The sequence below is a fragment of the Aotus nancymaae genome, unplaced genomic scaffold (assembly GCF_030222135.1).
Source record: "Aotus nancymaae isolate 86718 unplaced genomic scaffold, 86718_ANA_hifiasm-v0.15.2.pri h1tg000108l, whole genome shotgun sequence".
Classification (NCBI taxonomy): domain Eukaryota; kingdom Metazoa; phylum Chordata; class Mammalia; order Primates; family Aotidae; genus Aotus; species Aotus nancymaae.
The window spans coordinates 33,074,698-33,086,979 of record NW_026988523.1 but is presented as its reverse complement, the minus strand read 5'-3'; the positions used below and the strand labels follow the sequence as shown (position 1 = coordinate 33,086,979).

The 12,282-nt window shown below is 45.8% G+C and overlaps 1 protein-coding gene and 1 non-coding gene across 2 annotated transcripts in view; one reads left to right on the top strand and one right to left on the bottom strand.

The window, feature by feature from the left end:
* Window positions 1–12,282, bottom strand: part of INTS3 (integrator complex subunit 3) — a 47,905-nt gene that overhangs the window by 17,089 nt on the left and 18,534 nt on the right. The window contains exons 4-10 of the mRNA XM_012476174.3: window positions 11,909–12,022; window positions 11,616–11,700; window positions 10,227–10,293; window positions 7,768–7,912; window positions 6,606–6,735; window positions 3,875–3,972; window positions 1,303–1,494 (exon numbers count right to left, since the gene is read on the bottom strand). Coding sequence (XP_012331597.1) covers window positions 1,303–1,494; window positions 3,875–3,972; window positions 6,606–6,735; window positions 7,768–7,912; window positions 10,227–10,293; window positions 11,616–11,700; window positions 11,909–12,022 — 831 coding nt within the window. The remainder of the gene's footprint in view (window positions 1–1,302; window positions 1,495–3,874; window positions 3,973–6,605; window positions 6,736–7,767; window positions 7,913–10,226; window positions 10,294–11,615; window positions 11,701–11,908; window positions 12,023–12,282) is intronic.
* Window positions 4,381–4,484, top strand: LOC135272389 (small nucleolar RNA U13). The gene has a single exon (XR_010340543.1). It is a non-coding gene; the product is annotated as a small nucleolar RNA U13 (small nucleolar RNA).

Below are 12,282 nucleotides of genomic sequence, written 5' to 3'. Positions count from 1 at the left end.
GCAGCCTTGACCTCTTCGGCTCCAGTGATCCTCTCACCTCAGCCTCCTGGGTAGCTGGGACTAGGGACTATAGGCGCACACCACCACACCATGCCTGGCTTTTTTTTTTTTTTTTTTTTTTGTGGTAGAGATAGGGTTTTGCCATGTTGCTGGTCTTTAACTCCTGGGCTCAAGTGATCCTCCCGCCTCAGCCTCCTAAAGTGCTAGATTACAGGTGTGAGCCACCATGCCTGGCCAGGCCTGGGTTCTTTTCTTTTTGTTGTTGAGGCAGGGTCTGCCTCTGTCACCCAGGCTGGAGTGCATGGGCAGGAGCTCAGCTCATTGTAATCTCCACCTCCCAGGCTCAAGCGGTCTTCTCACCTAAGCCTGGAACTACAGGCACACACCACCATACTTGGCTAATTTTTGTATTTTTTTTGTAGAACGGGGGTCTTGCCATGTTGCCCAGGATGATCTCAAACTCCTGAGCTCAAGTAATCTGCCCACCTCAACCTCCCAAAGTGCTGGGATTACAGGCGTGAGCCATCGTGCTCAGCAGGCCTGGGTTCTTAATACATCCAGCAGTATATATATCTGATTCCCATAAAGGAGAATGCTTGGATTCAGAAGTCCACTCATCACCCCTAAATTGAGGCAACAGTCAGACTAGCTCCCCTTGGCTGCCCTTGCTGGGCTCTCCAGGCACATTCCTGAAGAAGAGACCCCCACCCCCTCAGGAACAGTCTGTTGTCATATCTGAATCAGCACATTCCAAGGACCCAGTTAAATGAGGGAGGAGCCCTGTCAGAAGAGGTCAGGGGGCAGCCAGATGCCAGAGAATGGATAGTTTCCCACCCTAGGCTCAGGGAAGAAAACACTTGAAAGGAAATGCCTCCACTGCAATTCGCTGCATTTACAGAAGGGAAGTAGCCAAAGCTGATGCCAAAAAGGCACAGCGGTGAGGGTCTAAAGAATGTAAGCTGTGAATCTGAGAAAGGACCAATTCAGAGGAATAGTTGTATATGGTTTCTGGAGGCAAAAATGAAAAAGGCAGGGATGTTCCAGAAGCTCCAGCTTTTGGAGGTTGGCAGTACAGAGAGAGATGAACCTGTTCAATCTCAAAGCCAGATGGAAAATAATGAGTGTAAGTAAATTTCTAGAGACACAAAGCGAAGTGGAGCAGAAGGCTGAGACACTCAGGAGGACCAGAGTGAAAGAAGGGCCCTTAGGGGTCAGGTGGCCCTGGAGTCAGGAAGAAGAATGGAAATATGAGGAACACTATGGAAGAGGCACCCTTCACCACCCAGTATCTTTTGCCCTCACCGTGCACGTTGTCAGGAGCCAACCAATGATGGCCCACCGGGGCAAGATATCTGAACTCAGTACTTCATTAGAAGGGTGGACTACCCCACAGATGTAGCGAATGAGGTCACAGCGCAGAGACTGACTGTCTGGAGTTGACAGGTACTGGCGCTGGAACCAATCTTGGTATCGCTTTTGTTGACCAAATCGCACCTGGGGCAAAAGGAAGTAAGAAAAACTTAGAAGACAGTGTGGGGTCCCTGAACAGAGGAAAACGAGCACCATTTGACCTAGACCTCCCAGTTTGACCTAGACCTCCATTTCTTCCCACAACTTATCCATTAGCTCATACTGTCTTGCAAGTCTCCCCTCCTTTGGGAGGACTTCTGGATTAAAAAAAAAAAAAACGCTGAAAATTTTTAGCTTGCCCTACAATGAATGTTACATTCATTTTTGCCACTGACCTCAGGCTACATTTACCCCAACTGCAACTTCAGTCCATTTCTGGCTCTTTATTCCTTGTACTGGTCACTGATTCTCCAGTCAGAGGTATAATCTTTTCTCATTTTCTTGAGCCACTAGTGAACAGCAAGGAATGTTCTTCAAGAGTAAGAGCTGGGCCTGTTCACCACTCAACACTGACTGAGAATTTCCTGCTGCTGACCTAACAGGACAATTATCCAAGGCCTAGACTCTCCAAACCTTTTGTGGCAACTTTTTCCTCAAACAGAGCCTAAATGATCACAAATAGTAACACTAAATAAGAAAAAGGATCTGGTTTCCCTTTTCTTATATTCCCCTACCTGTCAGAAGAAGTCAATTAAGATAGAGCAAAAAGGTAAAAACGCAAACAAAAAGATATCTCTAAACCAACAACATCCAACAGAACTTTCTGCAATGATGGCTGCTATTGTGTACATGAAATATAGCTATTGTAACTGAGATATCAAATTATTATTATTATTAATTTTATTTTGTTTGTTTTTTGAGACAGAATTTCACTCTTGTTGCCCTGACTGGAGTACAATAGCGCGATCTCGGCTCACTCCAACCTCTGCCTCCTGGGTTCAAGCGATTCTCCTGCCTCAGCCTCCAGAGTAGCTGGGGTTACAGGCAAATGCCACCATGCCCAGCTAATTTTTTTGTATTTTTGGTAGAAACAGGATTTTACCATGTTGCCCAAGCTGGTCTTGAACTCCTCACCTCAAGTATTCCCGCCAGCCTTGGCCTCCTAAAGTGGTGGGACTGTAGGTATGAGCCACAGCGCCCGGCTGTGAATTTTTAATTTTATCTCATATTAACTAACTTAAGAATTTTTTTTTTTTTTTTTTTTGAGACAGATTTTCACTCAGTTGCCCAGGGTTAAGTGCAGTGGTGCGATCTGGGCTCACTGCAATCTCGGCCTCCTGGGTTCAAGCAATTCTCCTGCCTCAGCCTCCTGAGTAGCTGGGATTATAGACATGCACCACCACACCCAGCTAAATTTTTGTATTTTTAGTAGAGATGGGGTTTTACCATGTTGGCCAGGCTGGTCTTGAACTTCTAATCTCAAGTGATCTGCCCACCTCAGCCTCCCAAAGTGCTGGGATTACAGATATGAGCCACTGCACCCAGCCAAGAATTTTTATCATACCTAGTCCTGCAGACTAACTTCAATTTAAATTGCAACACATGGCTGGTGGCTACCACATAGTACAACACAGACCTGGGAAGTTCTTCTGGGTGACTTAGGAAAGCTGATTAGGGCAGCAGTTCTTGACAGCCAAACTGGCCGCAGAGGAATGACATCAGAAGTCTGCTAAAAATGCAGATTCCTGGACGGGCGCGGTGGCTCACTCCTGTAAACCCAGCACTTTGGGAGGCTAAGGTGGGCGGATTACGAGGTCAGGAGCTGGAGACCATCCTGGCTAACATAGAGAAACCCCATCTCTACTAAAAATACAAAAAATTAGCCGGGCGTGGTGGCATGCACCTGTAGTCCCAGATACTTGGGAGGCTGAGGCAGGATAATCACTTGAACCCAGGACGTGGAGGTTGCAGTGAGCCCAGATCACACCACTGTATTCCAGCCTGGGCAACAGAGCAAGACTCCGTCTCAAAACAAAACACAGATTCCTCAATCAAATTATCTGGGAGAGTACAATCCAGGAAGCTACATCTTTAACATACTCAAGTAATTCTGCCATTATTCAGTTAGCTCTCTTCCTGAGACCTCATGGTTCTCCTGGAGCAATCATGGATTTCTCAGAATGAACACTTTCACTCTCCGCTTTATAGAACATTTCACACTTGTAAATGTTATTAGCATTTCTATACAATTATTGGTTTAGTGACTGCTTTGATAGACTAAAAGTGTCACAAGAACTGGAACTGTATCTCTCTTATTCAACACTGTACCCCCAAGTCTTAGCACCATGCCCAATGTATAGTATACAATGAATAAAGGACAAAGAGGTCAGCAGCCAGGCAGATCAGGTAAGATTATTTAGCCACCATTCTACTGGTTAGTAATCCATGGTAACAGCTCCACAGACCGAAGCAAGAAGTCCAATCAGCATGTGATCTCTTCTCTTGCTGCAATAGGTTAGCTTACCCGGGATGTCATGAAGAGGAGTTTAGTCTCCATGTCTGGGGTGAGACGACATGCTAGGAATTTTCGGGATGTTCTTGACTGAAGAAGCTGTAGGATACCTGAATCAAATGTGGAAGGAAAGAGAAAAGAGGAAGGCTGAGACCAGAAAGAATGAAAGACAGGTTAGGAACCTGAGCCAGATACTGATGTGGTCTTGCTCACAGGGAAATTCCAAGACAAGACCAAGGGAGGTCAAGCACAGGTGGGGATTCCAACCAGCACTGATGTGTTCTGCTCCAACCAACCACCATCCCCAGGACCCAGCTATATTGCTTCCTATCTTCTGCTGGCCTTCCAGAACCTCCTACCCACATGATTCCCACTGGCAACAGATGGGAAAGTTAAGGAAAAAATATGGGAATGCCCAGCTGCTCTTCCTGCTCCTGATGGTCCCATCCTTGGGTCCTGGAATCAATGTGATGTGCGGCATGAGCATGAGCCCTGGAGTCAGAAACATGTGGATCCAGATCCTTTTGTAGTTCATAAGCATGATTATTGGTTTTTCACATTCATGCATGAGATGTGCCTCCCTCAAACCTTGTTGCCATGTCAGCATATTACCTGCCTAACATGAGAGAACAAAACTAATTTTAAAGGCCAGGCATGGTGATTAACACCTGTAATCCTAGCACTTTGGGAGGCTGAGGCAGGTGGATCCCTTGAGCCTTGGAGTTCAAGATCAGTCTTGGCAACATGGTGACACCCCATCTTTAGCAAAACAAAAAGGCCGGGCACGGTGGCTCATGCCTGTAATCCCAGCACTTTGGGAGGCCGAGGCGGGTGGATCACGAGGTCAAGAGATCGAGACCATCCTGGTCAACATGGTGAAACCCCGTCTCTACTAAAAATACAAAAAAAAAATTAGCTGGGCATGGTGGTGCGTGCCTGTAATCCCAGCTACTCAGGAGGCTGAGGCAGGAGAATTGCCTGAAACCAGGAGGCAGAGGTTGCGGTGAGCTGAGATTGCGCCATTGCACTCCAGCCTGGGTAACAAGAGCAAAACTCCGTCTCAAAAAAAAAAAAAAAAAAAAATGCCGGGTACAGTGGCTCATGCCTGTCCTGGCTGTAATCCCAGTACTTTGGGAGGTGAAGGTAGGTGGATTACCTGAGGTCAGGAGTTCAAGACCAGCCTGGCCAACATGGTGAAACTCCATCTCTGAAAAACTATAAAAATTAGCCAGGCACCATAGCAGGTACCTGTAATCCCAGCTACTTGAGAGACTGAGGCGGGAGAATCACTTGAACCTAGGAGGTGGAGGTTGCAGTGAGTTGAGATCGAGCCATTGTAATCCAGCCTGAGCAACAGAGCGAGACTCCGTCTCAAAAAAAAAAAAGACCTAGATCCAAATCCTGCCTCTGTCACCTAACCTACCAGCTGTATAGCCTTGGGCAAATTACTTAATCTCCTTAAACCTGTTTCTTTATGTATGAATGTAGAAACTAAAATACTCATAGGGCTGTCCAGAAGATTAAATGAGGTAACATATGTTTGTCTAACACAGTGGAGGCACTTAAAGCAACAAAATATATGTTCAATATAAGAGTACTACAGTTTCCAGTACTTTCCTCTCTTCTTTCCTGACTTCCCAGGTCCTGGACAACTGCTTTCAGTGTGTGTATGTAGGGGGATGGGGTACACACAACTGCTTTCAGAGAACGTGTGTGTGTGTGTGTGTGTGTGTGGAGGGGGAGGAGGTGCACAAAACTGCTTTCAGTGTGTGTGTGTATGTGTAGGGGGAGGGGGTGCGCACACGATCACAAGTACGTGTGTGTTGAGGTGGGGTGAGGAACACAGCTGTACAGTTATTTTTCAGACCACAGCAAGACCCTGGGAAAGGGAAAGGGAAAGAGATATGAAAGGGACCCTGTCAGGAGGAGGCATGTGGAGACTCCCTCCTCCAAAGTGGATTTTGCCCAAGCTGGATCTTTGGAATCTGAGGCAAGACTGTTTCCAGGGAGGGGCCTTCTCTTACAGAACAAATTCCAGCCTCTTTACTGACTCAGTCTCACGAGTTGACTTCTGACTCTGCTGCTAAGACTCTGTGAAGCTGAACACTGGTCACTGGCTCACCTCCTGAACCAAGGAGCTTTTGGAAAGTGAGGAGGAGAACTACAGTTCTCTGTCTCACTTTTCTTTGTCTTCTTCTTCTTCTTTTTTTTTAAGATGGAGTCTCAGTCTGTTGCCCAGGCTGGAGTGTAGTGGTGCAATCTCGGCTCACTGCAACCTCCATCTCCTGGGTTTAAGTGATTCTCTTGCCTCAGGCTCCCAAGTAGCTGGGACTACAGGTGCATGCCACCATACCTGGCTAATTTTTATATATTTAGTCGAGATGGGGTTTCACTGTGTTAGCCAGAATGGTCTCAATCTCCTGACCTCGTGATCCACCCACCGTGGCCACCCAAAGTGCTGGGATTACAGGTGTGAGCCACTGTACTGGGCCTCACTTTTTTCTTAGTAGTAATGTGACAGCTGGAGTCAGCCAAGTAGGGACTGTCTAGGAACTACATGAATTGTTCTGTACCTCTGCCATTCCCAGTTGTATTTGGCAAAGCCTGCCCTGTCCCAAGCTTCCTAAATCTGACCGCCAAAGACTCTCCTACCCACCAACCTCTACCTACCTTCTTGATTCAAACAAGATATATACATTGAACTCCCAGCTCTAAAGGACAGGATGCCTAAGACCCTACTTACCCGTGAACTGAGGACTCAAGGCCTGAGGATTATGGATAATATCTTTCCACAGCAGTTCAAATTCTGGTATCCTAGCAACATTCTGAAGTAGTCTTACAAGATCCCGACCAATCATCAGACATTCCATGAACTTGATAGGGAAGAGGAAGTGGGGGACAGGAAAGAGAATAAAAACATGATTGTTTACCTGCTGGAGGGAGGACAAAGGAACAACATGTTCTAGGGAGGGAAGGAAAGAGGGTTGAAGAGACTATATGATTTCTTCTGGAACCAAAGGATTGGCCCCTAGCTGTCAGGGGAAGAGAGCTGGAAGCTGGGGACTGATAACAAGGATGAGAGGTTACTGGGAAGTGCTGAAGCCCTGCTGGCTTTCACATTAACTTACTTCCCTCTCCACCCAGAACTGTTTCAATCCAGTTCAAGGAATATTGAAGTTTTAAAAGGATGCAACTGGCAAGTTGAGCCCCAGAAACCCTAACCTCAAACTCATTTTATCTTAACAAAATTCTGCAGTATCTAATTCTGTGGGTCCAATTCTGTGGTAGTAGAAATGTCTGCATCTGTGTACTCTAAATGAAATCCATTGGCAACATGTAGCTAATGCAACTAGAGGAGTGAATTTTAACATTTTATCTAACATTCATTTTAGGCTGGGCACAGTGGCTCATGCCTATAATCCCAACACTTTGGGAGGCTGAGGTGGGAGGATTGCTTGAGGTCAGGAGTTCGAGACCAGTGTGGGCAACAAAGCAAGACCTAGTATCTACAAAAATAAAAAGTAAAAAAAAAATTTTTAATTGCCACATGGGAGGTCTGAGAGAGGACAATTCATAATCCCACTAGACCATGGGAATTATCCAGGACAGTAGGTTGGGGGATCGTGTCATGGTAGGCACACAAGGACAGTTTATGTCTGTGGTATACAACAGTATCCTTGAGGCTAACCAGGGAAATCCCAAGAATGCCAGCTTAACAGGTAGCATTTCTACTAATTAGAGCTATTCCACACTAACTCCCCCTCTTTTCTACCCTCATCTTTGACGAATGATGGAAACCACCAAATCTTGATACACCTCCATCTCTAACAAGGCATTTCTGACTCCACTGCATAAATCTCAGCTGAGTTTCACTTCCCCACACTGTTTTTGTCCTTTTCCCTCACCCGTTCCCGAAGCAGTGAGATGCAAAAGTCTACTTCCTTCTGCCGAAGGGCCTGGAGCTGGGAGGTCCCATGGTGGTCCACGATGAGGCGGAGGTAAGTGTAAACAGCCATGGCAATGAGGATGCTGCTCTTCAGGACCCACTCCCTACAGGGAGGAAACACACTGGTTCCTATGTTCTGTCTAGAACTATTCACCCTCCCTGGGCTTGACTACAGTGCCTCAGAAATAACTGATGTTAGACACTGGGAGTAGGCGCTTTGATTTTTTGCTTGCTCACTCATGCTAGTATCTATCTTGGACTATCAACCGGCTAAGGACAACCTCCTTAATTTTCTCTTCCAGAAAATTTTAAAGAAAATTCTCTTATAAAGATAAGTGCCAAATGAAAGCAATCTCTTCTTACCACCTATCTACTTAGCTCACAAGAAAATAACTCTCTTTGTTGACTGATTCATTCAAACATTTACTGAGTGCCTATCATGTGCCAAGCAACATGTGAGGTACTAGGGACAGAATGAAGCCACAGTATCTACCCAGGTCAGACTATGGAGAAAAGCTGGGCAAGTGTCCCTAAGTCAGCGAGTTCTTAAGTGTGGTGCAAGAACCTGTGGGGATTGCCAAGACTCTTTCAGGACCTAGTTTTGAGAACATACTGTGCTAGCCCAGTCTGCTTATCATTAGCAGCTCACCATGCCACAAACCTTTCCCTGGCTCTATCTAGTCACTGATACACAGTAAGTCCTCACTCCCACACAATGAGTCACCTGCCCTATATCACAACCCGAAAAAAATAATCCAATTTTGGGTGGCAAACCCATTTTCCCAGGAGTTTCAGAATATCCCTGAGGAAAAAGGGGTAATGAAAGGTTTGTTACCAGTTGCTTTAAAAGGAGTAGAGAGAAAGACACAGTGGGTATATTCCTAAAACTCTAATCCTGTCTCTAAGTGACAAAATCGAGACACTGTCTCCTCCCAGCAAACAATTTGTAATGGCTTTGGCACCCCTGTTGGAAGGCAGGGAACTGGAGGAAGATGACATGGTGTTTAATTAATCCAATCAGGCCACATCCTGATTCCGGAAAACTACTCAAGCCAACTAATTAAAAGACTCTGGACTTTACTTTTCACAGAATGAATGTACTAGCCAAGGTTACTGGGGAAGGTCCCCTCCCCTACATGCTACCTTTTAACTCCACAGCCCTAGAAACATTCAGAAGGGAGAAGGAGGGTGTAGGAGAGGACACAGTTTTAAACTTCTAGGTATTGACTTTCACCAAAAGATGGAAGTTTTTTGGAGGGTAGAAAACAGGGCAGTTATCTGATGCCTATAAAGGAAATTCAGCTTTAAGGTATGGGGACAGGATGTATTTAGCACCAGGAACAAAACAAGAAAAATCACTTTTTTAGAACGATTGCTAGCAGAGGTAATGAAATTATCTGAATCCTGGAATGGCACAATAGAGAGAGATGAAAGTAAGGCTCCATGACCCAGGGCGGTAAAAAGGAACAAAGACCTAGGAAAAGCAGAGACCTGGTAAGAGACTGTTAGGATCACACATGTTAGTGGAATGGCACCGATAACAGAAGTGGCTCCACGCCCAGATGTGGCTGCACATCTGTGCCCAGAGCACTAGGTGGCACTGCACAGCAAACTGGGCAGGGCTCTCAGACCTGGGGAGACCATAGCACACAGCCGTCTCTTTCACAAGTGTGAATGATGGGAGGAGGTCCATTCTTCTAAACTACAGATAGTATGGACACTATTAGCCCTCTCAATCATTTGACTACTATGGTGTCCTCAACCAGAAAAGAGACTCAGAAGTCAAGTAAGAAGAAGACTAAAGCCAAGGGGAAAGCCTCACCTCCAAATAAGTTCAGATGTGGAATAGCCCTCATAAAATGTCTGGCCCTTTATTTTGATGGATAAGGGAAAGAATCAGCGAGAGAGCCCAATATGCACCCCCTGACACACACTCTACCACTGGAGCCTCCAAACCCTATATGCAAACTCCAGCAGGATTCACTAATCTCTATTACCTGCTCACCCCAACTGACCCGTGTCCCTGAGCATGAGTTGGATGGAGAGGCTTGGAGGGGAGAAAAGGATACCTGCCAGGCGTGGGTGTTTGGCTGGCCCAACTCTGCTGAGCTCATTCCTCCCCAACTTCCCCCTAAGATAAACATTCCAAGGAGGTCTGGATCAAAAATAAACCCTTATCAGATGAAGCCAGCTTTTCTGGGCTATGAGATATTTTGGCAAAGACCTCTTTCCCACTCCTTAATTCCTTGGGCATTAATTCCTTCACTTGCCAATGATACACTTGGTCTCTCCCTCTCCTCGCCCCCCGCCAACTTAAGGTGTTCTTGGGCCACACAATCCTTTCATCCCCATTTCCCACACTCACACTCCTAATGGCCATTATCTGGCCCGTGCCCCACCCTTCATGGTGGAATCTACCTTTGCTCCGTCAGGATATCCAGAACACTTTCTGCCAACCAGATATTTTTGGCTGTAACATCTCCACCTGATTTCACAAGGAGAAAAAAAGAATAGCTCTGATTAGCAACTCAGCTAATCCAATACATCTCTTTACCCATTTTGTTGGTCTACCCTGACTGCCATCCCATCACTGCTGTTCTTAGTGCTGGGATAAACTGCCTTCTGTTCTGCTAGGCTTTAAAGTTTCCTCCTTTGCCTCCAGAAAGAAGGGAAGGGAAGGTCCTGAATTTTTCTAGAAATCACAGCTGCTACTTTTCCATAGACTGTGAGTTGGAGTGGGAACATTTTGGCCCTTGAAAATGAATGTCTGAGAAGTTATGAGAAGCCCACAGTTGGAAAGAAAGGATGATATCTCAGATAGGACCTGAGAGGTACAGGTGGCTGCTAGCAGCTGCAGTCTAGCAACAGGATGCCCTGAGTCCTCCACTCAGGCCCCCAACAGGCCAAGAGTTTATTTCCAGGTAACAGTCTTTAGGGCTTGCCATAAAACTTCCTGGGGCAGAATTAACATGCAGCAATGCCAGACCAGTCTTGGGATAAGAAATGGGGGCTGGGAGTGCCAAACAGGGAAGAAAGTGCCAGGAGAGAGGATAAAAATAGCTAGCACAACAATGCTATGCCTTGCCCCAGCTCGCAATTAAAAAATTCAATGTTCACAAGTCACACATCACATAGATTAAGGTTCATACACATCAAAACAGGAGCATCAGTGTTACATAAAATCCTAAAGAGGAAGCAAGCTCCGATGGGCTAACGGTGAGGTAGTAGCAGGTCAGTTTTAAACAAACGCATGCAATCTTGGGAGTAGCCTCTTGGATATGTGGTGGCTCAGACAGATGTCACTGAGGCCAAGATGAGAATAAAATCTAAATGTCAGGGTCTGTTCTGTGACATAGTTTGTCCCTCATTCTGGCCCCAATAACAGGTCATAATTATTAGGGAGCAAGCGTTCAGAACATGGGGATGAAGCCAAGGAAGAAGTCTAGGTTTCTGAAAGCACAGGGACATGGGAACAAATTACTGCCCTCACTTCTCTCCCCATTTCTTCCTGCTCTGATAGGCCATAAAATGTCAGCATGAAGACTGGATAAAATAGGCCGAATATTCTGTCAAGACCTGGATTTAGCACGAAAGAAAATGAGGCAACTTACTGCTTTAAAAGGCCCCCCATGACTTTTCAATCAATTGATTTCTACCACATATGTGGCCAAAAGATGTCTGTATCAGAAGGAAACAGTCTAAGCAATCCAGGAATTCCATCCCTTTGGCACTTATTATTTTTCACTGTCTCTATTTAGTCTCTGGGCTCCCCTCCTTTTTTCTTTATGCTCCTGCCATCAAACTCACCTGCAATCTGCTTCATAAACGTCATACAAACACCATCGGCTCCCAGAACCCCACTCTTCACCAGTTCCCGTACCAACCACACCAACTAAAGGAAAGAGGGAAAAACAGATGAAGAGCAGGACCTGTGAGTTTGAGAAGAGAGCTAATTCAATTACAACTGAAAGGAGCACATTACAGTTTAGACACAAAATGATAGGGGTGTGTTAGCCCTTATTCCTCTTTCCCTTTCCTGATAGAGAGAGGATCCATCCTCTCTCTTTGAGCTGGATCCTGTCTTTTCTTTCCGGCCTTACCTGAGTTCGGCAGGTATCCTGCAGCTTCAGGTACTTCTCCATAAGTATCTGGTTGATTTTATTCAGGACAATATTCATGCCATCACGAGTCACCAGAGCCAAGTCCCTGTAACACTGTGAGAAGTAAAGTTTGTGAGCAGCCAGCAAGCTGAGGATAAGGTCCTCACACCAACCACAATGGACCCCTTGCCCCCACTAAACCCTTAAATTTAATTAATACCAATAAGACACTGAGTAGCAATGACATATTTTCCATTCTGGACACTTTCTTTCTACAGGGGTCCTTCATCCCAAACCTATCCCCTGCTCTGTCACACAGAGTGGGGAAAAGGATACTGAGTTATCCTTTAATGAGGCAGAAAAGCCTGCTGAGC